Below are 20,674 nucleotides of genomic sequence, written 5' to 3' on the forward strand. Positions count from 1 at the left end.
GTGACAATTTTCAACCCAGACTCCACCATAGACCCACCCCCTATTTATCATTTTTCATGCATTCTGTTTTTTTCTGTCTCACAGTAGTCTTCTGTTCATCGGAGCCCGTGAGCGTAAGCACCGCCTGCTAAATTCTGAGAACGCCCAGTATTTAAAACACTGCTTGTAAATTCTTTAAAGAGAACATGAAAGTTGTCCGACCTTTCTCGAACCCCTCCTATTCGGATACGTATGGATTCATAAAGGATTTGCCGACGTTCGGGAATTCCGCCTTCCATTCCTTTTTTAGCACAGCTGCAGACACACAAGGCCCGCCCCTTTCTTAATTTGTCTACACAAAAGACTTGACAACATTCCGAAAGACCGCCCATTTTTCCAAATAAGGACAATTTGTCCATACACGGCGAACAATTGATCTGAGTGTAACCTTTTCCCTTCCTTATCCCGTTTATATGGTACGGTGACTTCCGCTGTGGCTGTTATAGCAGTGCGATCATGGCGGAGCGCGTTCCGCAGCCCCCAGCTAAACGGCTCTGCTGCCGACCCGGGTATAATACAACATGCAGACAGGGGCAACGGGCTGGAGGAACGGTATGTGGTGGTTCGGGTACTGGTCAAGGGGGGTCGAGCAAAACCCAGAGTCCAGAATCTCTCTTGGACATCGCAGCAAGGAAAGTAGCCGAGAAGTGGCCATTTCAAAGGGTAGAGGAACGCTTCGAAAGGATCCCAGAGCCCGTTCAAAGGAGGATCGTCTTCTGGTCTTTCCCGAGGAGCGAACGGGAAATCTGCATGTATTCCTCCTTCAACACAGGCGGAGAGGAGAGTGGGGCTGCCGGGGAGAACAGTGACGAAACCCGGCTGCCTTTCCGACGAGGCATAGCATTGCTGGAGAGTGGCTGTGTAGACAACGTATTGCAAGTCGGTGAGTGGATGAACGAACCGGGCTGGAAAATGTGTAATTTATTCAACATCTGAGTCTTACCATGCCAACAATAACGTCGTTAAGAAATACAGCTGAACCTCAATTGCAGTCACACGAGAAACCAGTCTCACAACTGAAGGAAGTCTATTGAATTTACGACGAACAAAGGGAGAAAAGCAGCGACAAAGGGCACTCAAGGGTTTTAAATCTCCCAGCAGGGTTAACGTTGCCTTGAGCTGGAATAAATGTTTCTGGTTTTCTCTCAGTTCTTTTTAAATGTGGTCCAAAGAGCCCGAAACCCTAACGATTGTGTTCCGAACACTTATGAAAAATGCTTTGGCGACAGTTTTGTTTTTTCTTAATCTATGTCGACGGCATATTTTTAACCCGACTCACGAGCGAAAAAAAAAAAACACCACGGAAGTGGGTCTAGCTAAATGTGGCTATAGATTCAACATTTAAATAATATTTTGTTCCCTATCATGTTGTCGCTTTCACAGCAAAATACTGTGCCACCCTTACTTGTGAACATAGCGTATTTTTAAACTGTGTTATTTAGACCGACAGGACGGCGAAGCTTGTCTGTTCTGTTTATTTTTCGAAGTGGAAAGCATGGGGGGAGGTTGTTGGCGTAGCGAGTCTACGTCTCGCTGAGTAGGTAATGTCACCAAATATGCGTTTGTTCATTGCATAAACCGAGGCCTTTTTATGACACATTCGGCGATAGAACGACTTACTTGTTTAATAAGAAACGACCGAGTATTTTATTGTTTGTTCTTGGAGCAACCTCTTGGTTTTTTTTTTTGGTTTGTATTTTGTCAGTGCGCATATCAAATAGCCGTCAGGCATTCCTATTGAAATTGGCACTTTGTTCCCATTTTCATGTTCATTTGTGTCTTTTCAGCTTTCTGTCACCCTCCAAAAGGAAGGCAAACAAAAGCGCCTTTTTATTTCTTTTCACTGCTTGTTAAATAGAAGAGATTTGGAAAGGGGTGGGAGGAATGACGATTTAAAGCTGCAGAGACTCAATTTTTAAATGGACCTGGATAATTTTCTCAAATTTCCAGCTAATTGGTTCGGGTTCTCGTGTTGTCATACCACTCCTTAGCTGTTCCAGCTAATAATAACGTCAGCAGTCACAGAATAAACATCTCACTAGTCGTTGCTGAAAAAAAAATACACACATGTATATATTTTCTCTCTCTTTCGAGATTTCACTGACTGTACATTCAAACTTAAGCCACCTTTGTTTAGGGTCACTTCAATTAGCTAGTGATTCGTGGCTCCCCGCCCTTGGAAACAGTTGAGGATTTTAATCTTATTAGTCTCTGTGGTTAATTTGAATTGTAATGCAATCTGCAAACGTAATTTTCTGCCTCACTATTTCCCCTCTCCTCCCCTCCTCCATCGACTGTTGGATCAGTGGAGCCTCATCTGGGCTCTGCTCCCTTCCCTTTGAGCCAAAGTGGGGTTCAGTTCACAATAGTACACAGGCCTGTGTGTGTGTGTGTCTTTATCTAGTCTCCTTATGTAGCTGCTCTCCGGTAACTCTCAAACATCGTCGCTGTCTTGAAGATCGAGAAGCTCTCCCTCCTCCTCCTCCTCCTCCTCCTACTCCTGTTTTCCATCCGATTCAGTTTAAAATTTTCTCCGGTTCTCCTGCCAGAAAAGGAGTGCTTTTCCCCTTTGTATGCGTGCATGGTTCTTTCTGCACTCTAGCGATGGGAAATGACAGCAACACACACACACACACACACACACAAACACACACACAGGGAGGGTTTCTTGGCTGATTACATCCCAATCTGGAATGCGCCACAAAAATAAAGCCAAGTGGCGATAAATAAAAGATGCAAAGCCCTGACACAGGGCGAGCGCAGGATGCTGCTCTTCACAGACCTGAAGCAGCTTGATAAGTAGCCTCAGTATGATGGAGGTTGAAAATAATGATCATTCTTACACTTGTTTGTTTGTAATTTCTTTTTTTTTTTTTTGTCTTACTGTTTGCTGGTATAAGTCTATGCATGTAAGAGCCATACATGCAGCTGTAAATATAAACATAGCTTTGCTATTCGCCCTGGCAGCTGGCCACTATGGTTCTATATTTACCACTCAAGGACATCAGAGAGAGACTTCTCTTTCGGTCGTCACGAAACTGAACGTGCTTATCGCACAGGTATTTGACAGACCTGTCAATGCATAGGAGAGACCGCCAGGCACGCGTGGAGATTACCAGGCATGTAGCTGTTTTTGGGTTTGCATGTTTGTTTGTTTGTTTGTTTGTTTCAGGGTTGTGTATGCACGTGATTGCTTTGAATGTATCAGTGGAGTAACTGAACGGGGGTCCAGGGTGGCATGGGGGGGGGGGGGGGGGTGTCGCTTGTGAAAACACTATGATCGTTTTTAAACGGATCCATTAAGAAAAAAACTCAAGGAAGGAGAATAAAACGAAAGCCTTTTGTGTTCTTTTAAGGCTGGCGTTGCTTGCAGTTGAATGAGGCAGTTGTTCTGTGCGCTGTATGTAGTTGAGCGAGGCAGTTGTTGTGTGCAGTGTATGTCCATTCATTCATTCATTCATTCCTTTTTCTAAGCCGCTTAACCTAATTAGGGTCGCGATGGGTAGTGTATGTTGTGAGAATGGATGTGAGGCAGTTGTTGTGTGTACTGTATGTAGTTGAGTCAGGCAGTGTGTACTGTGTGGTGTGAGAATGGAATCAATGTACTGTATGCTGTGAATTGCTATACGCTTTAGATGGTTCGTTTTATAAACAGCCTTGCCTCTTATGCATTGTCCTGTTATGTATTGATTTTCCAGATAGGCTCCTAGACTTGGCCTTAGTTCAGCGGTCACTGAGTTCAAGTTCAGCCCCCCCTCCCCCTTTGTCAACTTACTATCACCCAGTGTTTTGTCTGTTTCCATCTGTTCCTGGTTTATAAGGTCAAAGGTCAGGTTATGCAAATCCTATTAGACTGAAGTGCTGTCTGCTATTTATCACAATAGTTTGGCAATGGATTAATCAGTCAATACTAGATGTAATTAAAAGGGGGGAAAAAGTTGACAGTGGATCACAATATGTTGTTGACACATTTTTTTTCCCCTTGATGTTTTCACTAATGGAAATTAATGACATGACAGGAAAAAAAAAAACCCAGAACAACAATACCCACCTTTCTGGGGGTTTTGTTTCATTCAGTGTCATTTGGTTGAGCACAGTACAATAACGATGTGGTGATAAGAATGTTTCTGTTCTCGGTAATGACGTTACTGATTTGAGTGGCATTTCAGGGTGGGATCTGAGCAGGGACAGGACCAATCAGACGAGAGAAACCACTTGCCATGCCAAGGCTGTGGTCATAGAGCCTTCCCTGAAACAGCTGGAGGATCTGGAGATTTCAATGTCAAAAATATTATTTAAAATACATCGTGATCACTCTGGTCTTCTTAAATGAAGTATGGAGGACATGATTGTTTGCTGTCTCACAGCATTCCAATTTTAAACATGTACACACATGTTATTTCTTCCGTGGCTGTAGATAGAGTATATGTTAGATCTATTTAAACACGGTGTATGTTTCTAAGGTATATAGCTTTTGTCCACATGCTGTATGTACTTTTGTATTTAAGGATCTGTGGGTGTTTCCTGTGAGAGTGTTTTTGTGTTTGCGTGAGTGTGTGCATGTGCGTGCGTGTGTGTGCAGTTTTGGTCATAGATAGGTGTGTGCTCATGTTAAACAAATTTGACATAGCTTCGTGCTTAGAAAGCCAATGGAAAAAAAAAAAACATTCAGGGCACTTTGCAGTCTTCCACTGACATTTCTGACATTTTGTACACAGAAGTGCAGAATTTAAGATCAAGAACTTAAATCTTGCATGACCATGTTGCTTTTGAGGCAGTTTGCAGTGCCGTGTGGAAGGGGGGGCGCCCAGGACCCGCTCTCAGAGCTAGCAAAGCCTTTTTTTTTTTCTTTCTTTCTTTTTTTAAATCTTCACTTTGACTAAATTGGGTTGACGTTCCAGTCAGTTTAGAGATGGCTAGTGGGCTAAGCTGATATTGCCTAGTTTTTAGAGACAAGTCAATAGCAATTTTTAATCGAAACGCCACATATATATATATATATAAGATTGTGGGGATTTTTGGTTCACGCGTTGGTTATGTGTGTCCCGTCGGGCAGAGCACGTCGGTTTGATCAGATATCGGTGATTGAAACACAAATTTAGTTTTAATTTTCGACACACTCCGCAACTCTTTTTAATAAGATTGTATCCCAGACCTAACATTAAATGTGGTGTCTGAATAAATAAACTTTTATTTTTATTTTTTTTTTTTGTTTGTTTGTTTTTTTTGTTCAGAAGAATTGAACGAGCGGTGATGCCTCTGAGAGGCACGTTAGATGATCAGGATAATGATCAGGTCAAGTGATAGGAAGCAGCTGACAGAATTCGCTCTGACAGAGCTAGCAGAGTTGCACCATATGTCGAAATCTAGCCCCTCTGCACGGCCCTTTGATGTGCGTCTGGAGGAAGGAGCAGGGCGTGAGATCACTGCTCTGATGCCTCAGAAAAGCATAGAATGAGAGGCTGACTGTACTGGCCCAGCAATGACAGATAGCTGTTTTTGTTTGTTTGTTTGTTTGTTTTCTTTTTAGGTAAAATTGTGTATGTGTATTTTTAGTAATGTGTGAGTGTAGTAATGTGTGTATTTTTAGTAATGTGTGTGTGTGTGTGTGTGTATATTTAGTAACGTGTGTGTGTGTATTTTAGTACTACTGCTGTTTTGTGAGGTCATGGTTGTTCCTCATTGAAAATTGGCATTGTTCATCATATTGTAACTTCACAGAAAATTTTCCGATGTTATATGGTTTCTGAGAGACTCTATGTAGTCTCAGTTAGACCCAGAGAAAGACAGCATAAATCTTCTCCAAAACAACTTTCGCAACTTTGTGTTTGCATGAATTCATATCCAAGCAATGTAGACAGTATGGACATAGAAGGTTCCAGGTCTTTGCCAGATGATGAATTTTAAGCGGGCAGCGGACCCTAAGTTTCTCAACATTTAAACAGTCACAGAGCAGCACAGCAAGGTTCTTGTGTTCTCCTACATATATCGGTAAAGAGGGGGCGGTGGATTCTGGGAATACATGAGCACACTCTGAGTGGCTGCTTCTCACAGTTTACTTGTGCTCACAATACACACAAGAGCTTCAGTCAACTGCCAGTCCAAAGAAAACTGATGGGGGAAAAATAATTCCTGACAGAGCATCCTGTGAATAGTCCTCAAATCAGTAGGGAAGAGCTTTCTGTCTCCCCCATCATCCATCACACACACCAAATGAGGTAGATTAGCATTCACAATGAGTTTTATTTGTCTTTGAATTTGAGTAGTGACATGCAAAAGATGCATTGTCATGGCATTTCAGGTTGACTCCAGGTAAGAGGGTTGCACCTGTGTTTTGGCTCTGTTTTGCCTCCATGACTAAGAAAAGTCAAGTCGAGATGATTTTGCAAGGGATGACATAGGCCCCTATCTTCAGTTATATCGCCGTGCAACCCTTTTGTTTTAACCGAACCGAGAGCGCGGCAGGGGTTTTGGACAGTTGATTTACTTTTCTGTCCAATACTCTGGATTTGCCAGAGGTCTGGTGAGCGTTTCAAGTCGCCTGACGTTCGGCTGCAGCCTGTTTTCTCCTGCTCTTTGTCATGAGCGAAGCTCAGCGTTCCCTCGTTCGCATAACCCGTACGCGTTTGAATCGGGGGGAGGAAAAAAAGAAGAAGAAGAAGAGGAGGAGGAGGAGGAGAGAGGGATGGAAACGGACGACTCTGATAGCTGAAGAGGTTTTGTCTGCTTCAGTGTCCAAACCATCATCTTATAGTTGCCCTCTCTTCAGTGCAGATAATAGTGCTCAAATGTATGTCGGACTCTGTGAGCACTTCAGTGTTTTGACCTCATGGTCAAGTAACTGACAAGAATACGACGCGCCTGCGTTTGACTCCACTCTGCTTTCTTTTGGACATTTCTGGATCTGTGATTGCGATCGGTTCTGCATGTCCTGAATGTGTGGCTTCCCGCCCATGCTTTCCACTTATAATTTATTGATTTGATTTGATTTTATTTTTAGGTCCTATAAAGTAAGATGTGAGCAGACAGCCAAGGGCCCGAATGTGTGAAACTCATGTTGTGTTACAGGCAGGGCGGCATTCGTGGAACGGCAGCGGGAGATTAGGTGAGAATTCTGATTGGCTGGAATGTAGTCAGCCTCCTCACTTCCAAATACTTGAGTGGCATCCAGTGGCGATGGTACGCTGAGAGAGAGAGAGAGAGAGAGAGAGAGAGAGAGAGAGGGGAGCTGCTCTCTCTGGATGGGCTGGGGTGAGGGGGAGAGATGGGGGGGAAAAAACAAAAATATCCATCTCAGACTCACAGTCCGGGTCTCTAATCTGTCTGAATGCTAACGTGCTAACAGCTCAGATAACACAAGCGAATTCTAGACGATTGGGAAACGCGTTGGAGAAGAAAAGTGAGACAAAGTCCAATCAGAAATGTGGATGTCAAGTTTATTTTTTTTTTTCAAGCCTTTGGCCTTTAAAGCTCTTTCATTTTTTTTTTCTTTTTCTTTTTGTCTTTTTCTGGTCTGCTTTTGATAGAATCTATATGACATTTTGAGCAATAGTTGCTCGTTTTTGATTTAAAGGGTGTTTTTGAATTTCGCCCCTACAATACCTTGGTACGTGCAGAGAGGAGTGCGCTTTGTTAGCCCCCAGAACAGACGCGGCAGAGACTATCCCTTTGTTCTTTAGCTAGACGTTCATATGGATTCCTCCCGTAATACGTTCCGTCTGGACATATGGAATTATTGTATATGTTATGCCTCGTCCCTCTTGAGAGACTGCCTTTGAATCTCACTCAAAGTGTTGAGTGCAAAGTGAGTTTGTGTTGAGGGAGAGAGAAAGAGAGAGAGTTTATGTAAGTCATCCTTTGCCCAACCGACAAACATACCTTTTGTTTCTTCTTTGTTCGAAACGCACGAACGTATGTTTCTTTGTCCAGACATACGATCTTTATTTAAGGTATACACTTGTGACCTTGCGGCCGTCTGCCAGGGAGAAAAAAAAACAACAAAAAAACGGATCAGGCCACAGACTTAAGACAGTGCCTTGACAGCCAGTGTCAAATGAGTTTATGCTTTGACGTGATGAGTTGTAGGGGAGGGGGGGGGGTGTCTTGGTGGCCCACGCTGGAGCCGTGTTTGTTGTTGAGCGCTATAGAAAATCCAGTTACACTAAGGCCCTGCTCAAGGCCATGTCAGCAGTCTTTCGCCTTTGGGGTGCATGCTCCGTTTAAATCCTGCCATCTTGTCTTTTGTTTTTGATTCAGCGAATAGGAACACGAGTCCTGAACGATCATAATGGTGCAGGGGTATTTATGGGGGGGAGAGAGAAAAGGGTTTGGGGGCGGGGGAGGGAGGGGGGGTGACTTTTTTTTTTCCCCCCCCATTCTCCTCTCGGATCTTTGTGTAGTTTATCGGCATAATTTCTAATGCAGATGGGAATTCGATATGTCTCTGCCTTCACATAATCAATTTTTATGTGTACTGCAGTATGCCATAAACCCTAACAAAGCTAAACAAAGTAGACTAGACCAGTCCACAATACCTATTCAACACAGATGGTAGAGGCTCTCAAGTTGAAGCACAAGGAGGTTCAGATTCGGGTCTTTAAATTTAGAATCTTTTGATTCGTCTATTTGCGACATGCCCCCTGTAAATTCTGTCTAGCCGCTTTTTGTTTTTCAAAGTGTGAGATTTTCTCTGTCTCTGACAATGATATGGAAAATACCCACGTGCCGCTGAAGGACAGACAGTCCACAGTATTCAGCCAAATCCCTGTCCCACTCTAGAAGTACATCTGTAATTGTTTTATTCTAGACTGTAAGGGGGGGGGGGGGGGGGGGGGGGACGGCAATAAGAATCTGCCCACCTTTTTAAAGATTTTCGCCCTCTGTCTACCTTTAAATGCACTGGTCCAGAGGAGGAGAAGAGGCGCTCGAATGCGATTACCACATTTCGTGAGCAGTCATCAGATGAGGAGGCGAGGGCTGTCTTTAATTGGATTTAGGGAAGTTTCTTTCTTTCTTTTTTCTTTTTCTTTTTTCTTTTTTTTTTTTTGGTTAGTTAATATTTAGTTAATCTTGAGACTCTAGACCTGCGGGATTGCTTTCCCCCAGCTCTCCATCCATCTTACACTCATCTGTATTCAGCCTTGTCCCCTTGTGCCATTAACCTTCATTGAGGGTAAAGCAGGGGAGAGAGAGGGGAGGAGGAGGAGGAGGAGTGGTGTGGAGGTGGGGGAGGTGTAAAGCAGGCTTACCTTACCTTAGGGTTGGATTCATTGCACTTGTGGGGGGTTTTGTTTTGTTTTTTTGTTTTTTTGCCGCTTATGTCGTTGTTTTTGTTTTCCGCGTCACGGCTTTATCTTCGCTCTAGTCTTTGGCCCGGTTCAGCTGTGACATCAGGTTTCTCCGCAGGCCCGTACGGTACCAGACCCTATTAAAAGACCCAATCAAGGGACCTCGACGTGTACCCAAGGTCGCACCGTTGACGCAAAAGATGGGAATTACCTCAAAGGGCCAGATTGGCGGTCCTGTTCCTAATCCAGACTATGGGGAGTTCCTGGCAGAACCGTGAGTTTTTGGGCGGACACCCTGACGAGTTGTGACGCACGACGCTGGAGGGTCCCTCAGAGGGGAGCGGACCGTAAATCGGGAAAACTGCCATACCCCCTTCCTGCTCCCGTATGTTCCAGGTTATGGAGGTTTTTTTGGGGGGGGGCTCCGTCGGGTTGGTTAGTTGTTTTGTCCTCCCTGTGTACTCGGAGCCCCTTCGTTAGGCTGACTGAAAATCCAATCAGTCTTCATTATCCGGGGACAGGGCGCGAGTCCTGGAAACTGTGTGATGATGGATGATAGCTTTAAGTTCACATTAATGACTAAGCTCTACTCATAAAGAGCTTTAGATTAGTGCTGTGGTTCGCTAATGTTTATGTGCTCCTCTGTAAAAGGAGAAAGAGAAGGAGGAGGTTTTGAATCTGTAGAGGCAGGGACGTTCAAAAAAAAAAAAAACACCACTGTGAGTGGTAGCATTATCTCTGTTTGGTATGCCAACGCACAGATTTTGCACATGGTCTGAGTTCTTCGGAGGCCATTCTTGGAGGCCCATACGTCCTTCAGTGTGTGGTGTTCAAGCAGGCTTTGACTTGACTTGCAGAAAGCTATTTAGCGAGGGGGGTGGCAGAGGGGGCATAGTCGTCGGATGCACATGCCTTTTCAAAAGAGCATTTCCATCCGCCGTGTCATCAAGACGCATGTGACAAACGGTCTGAGCTGTCCGTCTGGTTGATGAAGCTTGGCATTTGGAGGTTTATTTCTTTCTTTTTTTTGTTTATTTCTTTATTTCAATCCTTTTTCTCGTTAATTTTCTCTTTGCGCCCGAGCACGGTTAGCCCTGGTCCCCTTGGCGACGTCCGCGGGCTCTCTTGCTCGTTTCCTGATCTCGGCGTTCGATTTCAAAAGCAAACCCGGGTCAACACTTATCTGCCACTTCCTGCTTCAGCTCCCACGTCTGGGACCAAGGTTCTGGATTGAGTTTCGCTGCTTTTTCCAAAGCCCACACACTCCGCTCCCCATTCTCTCCTCCTCTGCTCAGACAATAACGATCTTGGACAAAAGAAACAGGGCATCATACAGGCTTGCCGTGCCTGTCTCTTCCTCAGAGCGTACGCTCAGAAACGGCCTGTGTTTAGGTAAACAATAACACGTTTACCCCTCCAGGGCCCACACATGTTCACACAGGTCTGTGCTCTCGCTCTCTCTCTCGCTCTCTCTCGTTCTGCTCCTTCGAGCTCTACACGTAGGACCGCATTGTTTTCACAATCTCGGCTCGGTCTCACCCTTCAACCGTCCCGCCAAGACATGAATCAGGTTTCGAGAGTCACCTCGCTAACCGTCCCCGCGGAGGCGTGAATCACGTTTTCGAGAGTCACCTCGCCAACCGGACGGACAAGCCTGAACCCAGAAAACAGGTTTAAAAGGGGGGATCATAACATGTGAGGGGCACCCAGACGGTAAAGGAGCATCTCTGATCTGAACCTCAGAGTGCTTGGCGAAAAAGAAAAACCCGTCGGAGTGAAATGCTAAGCTTTGGGTTGACTGTCGCGGATAGGAAACAAGCCTCTAACACCACCCACACCCCTCTCCGAACACACACACACACACACACGCGTGTGCACATGCTCTTAGATTGTGAGGTTTCACACAACCTTTCATATTTAAATTAACAACATCTGAGCGCAAATGTCAAAATGGGCAGAGTGTTGAAACCTGCCCATTTAAATATTTGTTAACCTCCTAAAAATAATCTTTTTATCTGACGAATTAGGCACAGAAACACTAACAAATCGTCTGTATGTATTACAGTCTCATAATAAATCTATATTTGGAAAAAATCCAGATCTAGATTGTTGCCTTATAAAGCAGTTAGAGGTAGAGTGGAGTCTACAGCTTCCAAGCCTTGCTGTTTCTGTTTGTCCAATGTCTGTGTGTGTGTGTGTGTGTTTGGGCACATGTGTTTGGTAATTTGGAATTAAACTCGTTAAACAATGTTTTCCTGTGGGAATGTTGAGATGCCAAGGGATCCTATGAGCTGGGCAGACAGACTAGATGCTCTACTGCGGCAGCGTGATTTGTTTGGTAAAAAGCAGGGGAAGGAGGCTATTGACAGGCCGTTATCATTTTTATTTGCTTTGGGGTGGGGGGGTGGGGGGGCGAGTGGAGGAGACTGAGCGTATGTCAGTTCACCGGCAAACCCCCAACTCCTCCACCCACACCCCCACACCCCACCCCCCAAAAACCGATCAAGATTTATAGAGGCATGAGCAAGATGAATGGGTCTCCTAGCCTTCCTCTCCGGAGCGCAATCCAAAGGTAGAGTATGACAGAAATGACACATTTAGCACCGCGAGAATGGGGCAGTGTGATTAATTTAGTGAGGAGAGAGAAAGAGAGAGAGAGAGATCGAGCAGGCGGGGGGGGGGGTGTATGAGAGTAGAGGGGCTAACTGGGAGCTATAATAACGATCACCATTCCGTCCGTAAGCGGTGGAAAAAACGAAGCACACCCCTGCGCGGTAACCCACGTCCATGACGATACTGACGGAGCCAGAGCAAAGCCTTAGCTCGTTGTTAATTATGGATGCAGGCATTTATACTTAAAGGAAATGGTTAGATTGGTATGTTTTTGTTTTTTTGGGTTTTTTTTTCAGAAATGTATAGTTTCTACACGGCACTAGGACGAAAACGTAGTAAATGACACATGGCTTAAAAATGAAGGTGGATCAGGCGATCCTATCCCACGCCTCCTTAGGGAATTAATCATGCAGTCGTTCTTCTGTCGTAAGTCTTTGTTCGTTTGGTGAGGATGAACCAGAGAGAGGGAGAAACATGTTCACTGTGACTCTTTTTAGCCCGGAGGTTAAAACGGTTTTTGAAAGTTGCGCCCGAGAGTAGGGAGATGTCATCCATTGCCTTTCAAACATTTTCCATTCAACCACAGGTCGCAAACTTGTAACGACTCTCCCTGACTGACGGGGCCCTGGCTGATGGGGCAATGACACCAGAGATAAAAAGTTGTTTTCAAATGACACACGCGCTATCACCAGAACTTGTTCCTCCAGAACTTGTTTCCCTCGGATGAGGGAAGGAGAGAGAGAGAGAGAAAAAAAAAGGAGAATGTCACAATTGTTAAAAGAACAGATTGAGAGGAAAAAAAAAAAAGGGGGTGAAGAAACCTTAGAACAGAGGAAACGGTGGAGTGAGAGGTAATGAGTTTTATGTTGAGGCGAAAGTCGGTCTGCGGCAGTCGGTCGGGTAGCCGCGCTGTCTTGGCGCTAAGCGAGACGCGACTTTGACGGGCTTTTAAAAAGTTCTTTGCCCGGGCGCAGCCGCGCCAGCCGCGATCCTCCTCAGACGTGGCAGGCACTGGGCACAGCCGACGGATATTTGCGTTGCTGAGATCTCGGCATCTTCTCGGGCACGACGAGACCCAGGGCTTTAAAAGAATCTGTTTGCTCTTGTGCTCGACCAGAAACACTGAACAAGACGAGAACCAAAACCGAGTCGGCTTCAGGCTCCAGAGACCATGCCGTCACCTCTTTCTGGCTGCTGTAGAACGATTTCAAAATAGTTGCAGTAATTTAAAATGACTATAAAACATTTTTTGATATGTTTATTCAAATCAGGATGTCATGTTTTGGCTCATGTTCGCCATTATTAGATTTTTGGTGGTGTTGAAAATAGCTTTGGAGAGGGTGTTGTTTGTGTCGGAAACTTCCAGCATCTATAATTTGACAATTCATTCCAACCACTGGTAGAAGATACAGTATGGATTTAACTGGGCTATGATTTATATGGTTTTGGCACTTTGAAACACCTCCATTCTCAGTAACCTGTATCTATAATTCAGAAACCATGGTCTTTATCATGCCTGAGCTCTCTTTGTAGTCTTCTCACCATTTTTTTTTTGTGTAAACATGCCTGTGACACACACTTCCTTAATGACGGTTGCATGTTTGCAGTGATGTTTAGCCCTCATCTAATCCCTGCATCTCAGCTGTTTTGGGCCGGAGCCGCTGGCAGGGGAGGGAGGGAGAGAGAGAGAGAGCAGGAGGCGCAGGAGGAGCACAGCAGGGCCTAGCTGTCGGACTGACGAGAGAGAGAGAGAGAGAGCGAAAGAGTGATGGATCTGTTTGTGTTGTGCCTTTGGTGACACCCAGAGCCGTCGGAGCGGCAGGCTCATTTTTCTCTCCCGCCAGCTGCGCTTTCGAGAAGCGTTTTGCTAACACGCCTCTCGCCGTATTTGTTTCCAGAGGAAAGCTGATTACCCATATTTGTTTGTCTTGGTTCTGTGGCCACTGCCTGCTCTGACATTCGACTGACTGCTCCCTCTTTGTCAGCTACTTTTGGTTTTGTGATGCTCTTTGGAGGGGGAGGGAGGAGTGGCCACATGTGACCGCAGGACTGATCATACACTGGCAGTCAAGTCTGACAAACATAGCTGATTGGCTGGTGGGGGACAGAAAGGGGCGGAGCCTGGCATTGGAATGTCCACCCCCCCCCCCCCACACCCCCCAGTCCCTTTTTTTTGTGTTGTAGTGGTCTCTCCCTCAGATTCCTCTCATTTTTTTCCCCAATTGTTTCACACGTGTTAATTTATAATTCATATATATATATATATATATATGTGGTGTCATTACTGTGTCAGTTGTCATTTCTGAGGTGTTAGAAAATCAGCCATGTTGTTAAAAACAGAGCGAAAGCTTTGGACCTGGGAGGTACCGGCACGGGATCGGGGCCCCGTCACGTCCCTGTTTCCGCGCTGTTTTCTTTAGCCATGCTTTAGCAGGCCGGCGCTGGGCCGCGGCCAAGCTGTGGAACGGCCGGGGACGGATCCAGCTGTACGTTGGTTTCCGTCCCGTCATGTCAGGCGACGGGTCCAGATGGACCGACGCCATCGGCCGCCTCCGTCCAACAGAAACACATCCAGTCAGACCCGTCATCTCGTCCAAGGGAGGAGTTTTTGGCCATTAACCTCCATAAACAGCTGAAAAATGGTCTCCTTTGACTAGCATATGTGTACTTTGGGTCTCTTGCTCTGGTGAGTGGCTTTAGTGCATGCTGCGTGCCCTCCATTAGTTTGATGGGGTTTTTTTTCCCTCTTCTGCTCGTTATTATCGATCAATCTTGCCCATAACTTTAATATTACCTGTTACTGTTCAATTACATGTTTATATGGTATGTATATGGAGGTGTGGCAGGAGAAACTAACCACTCGTATGTGACTACATAAAATTCATCACGACCTCTTTGTTATCTTTTCCTCTTCACGCTCTCTTTCTATTGGTTCAAAAATAAACAAACAAACCCCACCTTGTGTTAATGTGGCAGGGGTTTTTGGCCCTCCCTGCTGTAATCCTGAAGAGCTTCTCTCTGTCGTTATGCAGCCCTTAGGTGCCCTCCAGATGAGGGAAAGCGACCTAGGTCTATTCGGGAGGGACGCCCCCCCGCCCCCCCCGCCAACCTGTTTATGCAGTCTGGGGAGCACCTGTTGGGAGTTCAAAGGTCAACGGTTGACCTTATGTGTCCTGTGTTAGGAATGATGTGTGTTGCAGTGTAGAAGAGCAGGAGTCTGGAAGACCCCACCCCCCCCCCCCCCCCGTTCTCTTCCTGCCTCTGCTCAGTAGGAAGTGTTCATGTGTACAGGTGGAGCAGGGAAAGAAAGTCGCACTAGCGCCAAACTAATGACTTCACAGGGACTCTCACAACTCCTCACATACAGTTGTGTCAGTGACGGCTCTCTCTCTCTCTCTCTCTCTCTCTCGTTTTTGCTCTCTCTCTCTCTCTCCCTCGCTCTCACATGCACAGACAAAAACACAACCTCTCACACACGCTCCCGCTAATGACAGGAAAACGTAGGTTAACCTCCCGTGCTGGATTCCTTACTGAAAACTGCCACTATTTTAACAAAGCCCCTCTAACTGCTGCTGAAAACGGATGACTCATGGGTATTTGTTTGAGCTGTTTAACCGGCGGGTGGGGGCGGGGTAGAGCAGGGTGGGGGTGTGGTCTCTGACTGATGTGTTCCTGTTCAGATTCTTTCCCTTTTATCAGACAGATTTAAAGCCACCGACTCTTCTCCCTGTTGGAATGGTGTCATCTTTTTTTTGTTTCTCCTTTTTCTTTTATTAAAGACACAAAACAAATGTCAGATCAGCTTAAGCCTCAGTTCATCTGAATCTTCCTTGCCACACACACACACACACACACACACACACACACACACACACACACATTCTTTCTCTCTCTCTCTCTCTCTCTCTCTCTCTCACTCTCTCTCTCTCTCTTTTTCTCTCTCCGCCTCAGTGTCTCTCCTCATATCCCCAGCGCAGAGCCCAGAGAGAGAAGCAGATTAATATTCAAATGGACTTGGTTCTGCCTGTTGATCTCTGAGCACTGGAGTAAGAAGGCCCCTGTTCTCTGATCTCCATCACGGGCCAAGGGCAGAAAGCCTGCTTCCTCGCTCTGAGACGCGCCAAGGATCGGCTCACAAAATCCACCCGCGTATCTCTGAACGCGCACGGTTTGAATTTGACCTTTGAGGCAAACACTAACCCCTTTTTATTGCTCTTGCCCCTGTGGAAATTTTGAAAGGGAGGAGATTTTGGCATCACCATTCTTCTGCACTGTCGGCGCTGTTTGCCTGTTCTGTAGTGTTTAGTGCCTTAGTAACGAGAGACTGACTCTTAGCTTTATGCTTGTGTTCTCTGACCAAACCCAGTTCACTTCTACGGTCCTGAACGCGGTTGGTCATACATTCACCTAAGAAGCCACAAAATGAGTTGTGATAGAAGCTCTTTCTCTCCCTCTTTCTCTCTCTTTTCTCTCTCTCTCTCTCTCTCTCTCTCTCTCTCTCTCTCTCTCTCTCTCTCTCTCTCTCTCTCTCTCTCTCTCACACACACACACACACCCACACACCCTCTCTCTTGCTCTCTGTTGTGCTCCTGCTCTCTCTCTCCCTCTCTTTTTTCTGTGCTTGTTCTCTGCTCTCTCTCTCACTCGCTCTCTCGCCCCTAACACCTAAAGAAAACATTATGCTTCTGCATTTAGACGTCCTCACAAACAGAGAGCCTGAGCACCCTTGCTCTGCATTGATTAACCTGTTAACTGTTTGTCTTTGTTAATGTGCACGCCTGATGCCGTGTGAGCCATTCAGAGTGCCCCGCCCCCCTCTGAGGGCCTTTCTGCCTGCCTGCACAAACTCACACATAATATTTCAGCATGGATGGGCCCTCATTCTTTCTCTCTCTCTCTCTCTCTCTCTCTCTCTCTGTCTCTCTCTCTCTGTCACACAAGTGCATTTACTTTAAGGGATTTGCTTTGGGGTGGGGTGGGGGTGGCTGGGGGAGTGGTTAATTCATACAAGAGAGCACTTCAGGAATGGCAAGATGACTGAGCAAGGGTACGTTTGGGGAGGGGGCGAGGGTGGGACAAAGGACAAAGGTTGTAAACGATGGTCAAGAAAAGCATCGCTCGAACAAAACTCGGCGTAGAATAGACGCTGGCCTGTCCGAGCCCCCCCTGTCCACTCTTGTTCTCGTCCAGCCTTGTGGTCCCTCTGTGTCCTGCAGCTGGCCCTGGGAACAGCTGACAAAACCGTAGCGCAGGAGGCTAACGGGAAGGCCTGGCCCACCCGTCACTCAGTCAGCGGGGAGAATCGGAGGGGCCTCCCCAGTGCACTAACATTGACTTTTTGTGGAGCGCAGAATGCAGTAACAGCTGGAGGTGCATGACTTTCACATGCACCGAGAGGCTCCGGGGCTCCTCACTCGCCCCCCGAAAGGGCTTTGGGAGTCCTTAAAACGCTCCCTGTGTGGAGTTAGATAGCAGGCAATTCACTTTGATTTCGCAAGAGAGCGAACTCCTTTCTCATTGAGAAAAGTCTACTCTTTCAGAAGAAGCCACATTTAGGCATGTTTTGGCAAAGCTAAACGTTTGGGGGGGGGGGACTGGCAGCCGTTTTTTTTTTTGGTTGGTTTTGTTTTGGGGTTTTTTTTTTCTCACTTGTTCCGCTTTTAAATTCAGTGCTGACATTTATTCGTTATTGTTTCAAAGTGCCAGAGAGGTTAGAATGGATCTTTTGTGTGAACTGTTTCTATTTTTTTCGTCTTTTTTTTCATATTTCTGAGTGCTGGGAACAAAAGAGGTGTTTGCTTTCAGTACTGGTGAATTTTTATTTGTGTACGTTTTGGCTGAAGTCGCCAAGAGCCCTCTGAGACTTTGTGCTGGCGAAACAAATGACTTGGATTGCGTAGGTTGGGAAAGACGATAGAGGAAAGAGAGAGAGAGAGAGAAAAAGAGAAAGAGAGAGAGAGAGAAAAAGAGAGAAGCCTGCACAAAGATTGAACTCTGCCAATCCTCAAAATGTGGTTCTCTGGCTCTGAGCGTCCCCAGTGCTTTCGGAGGGTCTTAAAAGCGTCCCGAATGCTTTAAGACTCTTAAAAGGCGATAGGACTGGACCGGGCCCGCACCGCTAAATATGTTTTCGTTTTTTCGGCACCAGCCAGACACCGGGGTTTTTGGTTTTGGAGCGGAATAAAGCTGAAAGCCATATGCCTGAGGTCAGTGATCAACGCGGGCCTCTTTCACGTCTCCACGCAGCTTCCGCGTTGTTCCTTCGGCCGAATCTCAATTTACCTTTCTTCTCCCGCTCCCCCCCGACGGGGGCGTCTCAACGCATTTAGGCTTCACATGTGGCTCTCCGAAAAGAAAGAAAAAAAGCAAAAAACAAAACCCTCTTATTTCTTTTACCTCTATGACAAGCAATAAATCTGAGTGGCAAAATAAGCTGTTTTCTGGATGAAGCCTTTGAGGTGGCTTTTGCTTTACTCACATTAATTTGTGTAGTTGCGTGCGAAATCGAACCAGACATATTTGGGTTACAGATTGTTGTGCTCATGAGGCAGAAAAAAAAACAACTCTTCTTTAAAGCCTGGTAGAGATTTTCTTTCACTCTCAATGAAATGGTTCTAGTGCAAACTGCTCTTCCCCCATCTCTCTCAGTCTCTCTCTCTCTCTCTCTCTCTCTCTCTCTCTTTTCTCTCTGTCTCTCACTCTCTCTAGTTCACTCTCTGCTTGATCCAAAAACTCAAGTGCTACTTGTCAAGTCTTGCACTGAGCTTATGTCCTTGAGAATCAAACAGAGAAGAGGAAGGGGGGGGGGGGGGCGGATGGGAGAAAGGCCTTTTGAAATTCGGAGTTGAGGGTCTGTTTCTCTCCAGCTCTTAGGGCAGCATTGTCTTGGCTTGGTGAGAACTTGGAGCCGAGAGCACTGTTTGTTGACATGCCTGTGTGTGTGTGTGTGTGCCCGGGTGGGTTTTTTTTTTTTTTTTGCGTCGCTTCAGCCAATCAGATATGCTCCCCGCTGTAAGATGACCAGTTAGACTGTCGATAAGGCCCCCGCTCGACGTCGGGCAGATCCTTTAAGCGTGATAGCGCTGGCACCAGCATTTCTACCCTTCAGATAACAGGATGCGATGGAACTCCTTTTGCGTTGCGTAGCTCTTTCCCCTCCTCCACAGTCTGGCTTCACAGGAAGCAGGAAACACACTTTTAGCCCAGTGCTCCTATCACCAGAAAGAAAAAGGCTTTAAGGCTGAATTTTTTGGGGGGGGGGGGGGGGGGGGGGGTTGTGGACGCAGCAGGCGCTGGCCCCGTGACGGTCCCCGCGCGTCGCCTGATCCGGCAGCGTGCGCTGATATGTCACGGCCGTGCCACCCTCTCCCCTTCCTCTCAGCTCTTCTATCACGACCAGCCACACACAGTGGGTTGTCATCCTATTTCAACCCCAAGTCCAAAAAAAGAAAAAAAAAAAAAACAAAACTGACAACCCTGCACCACCTCCGCTGCTCTCCACTGCCCTTTTTATCGGAAAAGAAAAAAAAACAATATGTGTCACCGTGGCAGAGGGGATATGTCTTTTGTGTTTCAAATGTGGTGCCTCCTCTCTCTCTCTCTCTCTCTCTCTCTCTCTCTCTCACCGGACAGGAATTCTGGGAGTTGCTGCGCCTGAAAAGGCTGACTGGGCTCTGTATGTTTGGATTGGGGCTGCACTGTGTGTCAAAGCACCAAGCCTGTGAACTAGCCAGATGTCCACACTGATGAATGCCCGGGCGCTTCCACTCCTTTTAGCTGTTGCTGTTGGATGCATTTGGGGATTGGGGGGTGGGTGGGTGTGTGTCAGGGAGGGGGGGGGCAGGGAGGGACGGACAAAGGGGAATTTTTTCAGCGGCTTAAACCAATATCTGACATGACACTCACACATCAGCAGAAAGAAAAAAAAATCATTTTGAACATGCGACTAATTACAGGAACTTTGGTTTTTTGTTTTTTTGTTTTTTGAGAGTACAGCTCGTTCGGTTGCACTCTCTCTCTCTCTTTCTCTTTTTTTTCTTTTTTTTTTTTTGGGGTTGTTTAGATTGAAGGAGGGGGCGGCGTGAAAGTTTCACTCCTTTGAGGGTTCCGAATCATACGTTGTCAGCAGTGTTTAAAGAGAATAAAACGTGTCGTCATCATAAAAGCTTGGAATGTGTCTCACTCAGCCGTTTATTAAAGCCGACCGGGTAACAACCACAAACTGTAATCCATTATTCAAAGAGCAGCACAGGAAGGAGATGACACAAAAGAAGAACAGCTTAAGATGACTGCAGCTCCCAGGATGTTTAAGTCACAGTAAAAATTGGAGATACGGTTTTGCACACAGGTTATAATGGAAGGGAAAAAAGTAAAAAAAAAAACATTCACACATTTTGAGGTCTAACAGTTTCTTAAAAGCGCCTTTTGAATACATCCCTCAGTGAGTTGCAATCAGGTTCTTTCAGTCTTACCAGCTTAGAGAGGAGCTGTTTTCAGATACATATTCAGCAAGATCATTTTAAAGCAAGAAACTGTGGACTACTCTGTTTATTTTTAAGGAAGGTAATAAAAGAGGAAACGGACCTAAAGAGACCGTATTACTTGAATGTGATCAACTCTGTCATTTCGCACAGGTTCGTATCAGAGTGACAGTTGTATTCTCAGTGTGGATGGAAGATGTGTTATAACGTACCTTAGCTGAATTAAGCCTTTAGTATGCAACAAGGTCCTCCCAA

The 20,674-nt window shown here is 46.0% G+C and overlaps 1 protein-coding gene across 1 annotated transcript in view; it reads left to right on the plus strand.

Moving 5' to 3' along the window:
* Window positions 1-495: 495 nt before the first annotated feature.
* zswim6 (zinc finger, SWIM-type containing 6) overlaps window positions 496-20,674 on the plus strand; it is a 55,897-nt gene continuing 35,718 nt past the window's right edge. Inside the window, exon 1 of the mRNA XM_030768564.1 lies at window positions 496-922. Within this exon, the coding sequence (XP_030624424.1) occupies window positions 496-922 (427 nt within the window). The remainder of the gene's footprint in view (window positions 923-20,674) is intronic.

Source organism: Chanos chanos, chromosome 3 (assembly GCF_902362185.1).
Source record: "Chanos chanos chromosome 3, fChaCha1.1, whole genome shotgun sequence".
Lineage (NCBI taxonomy): Eukaryota > Metazoa > Chordata > Actinopteri > Gonorynchiformes > Chanidae > Chanos > Chanos chanos.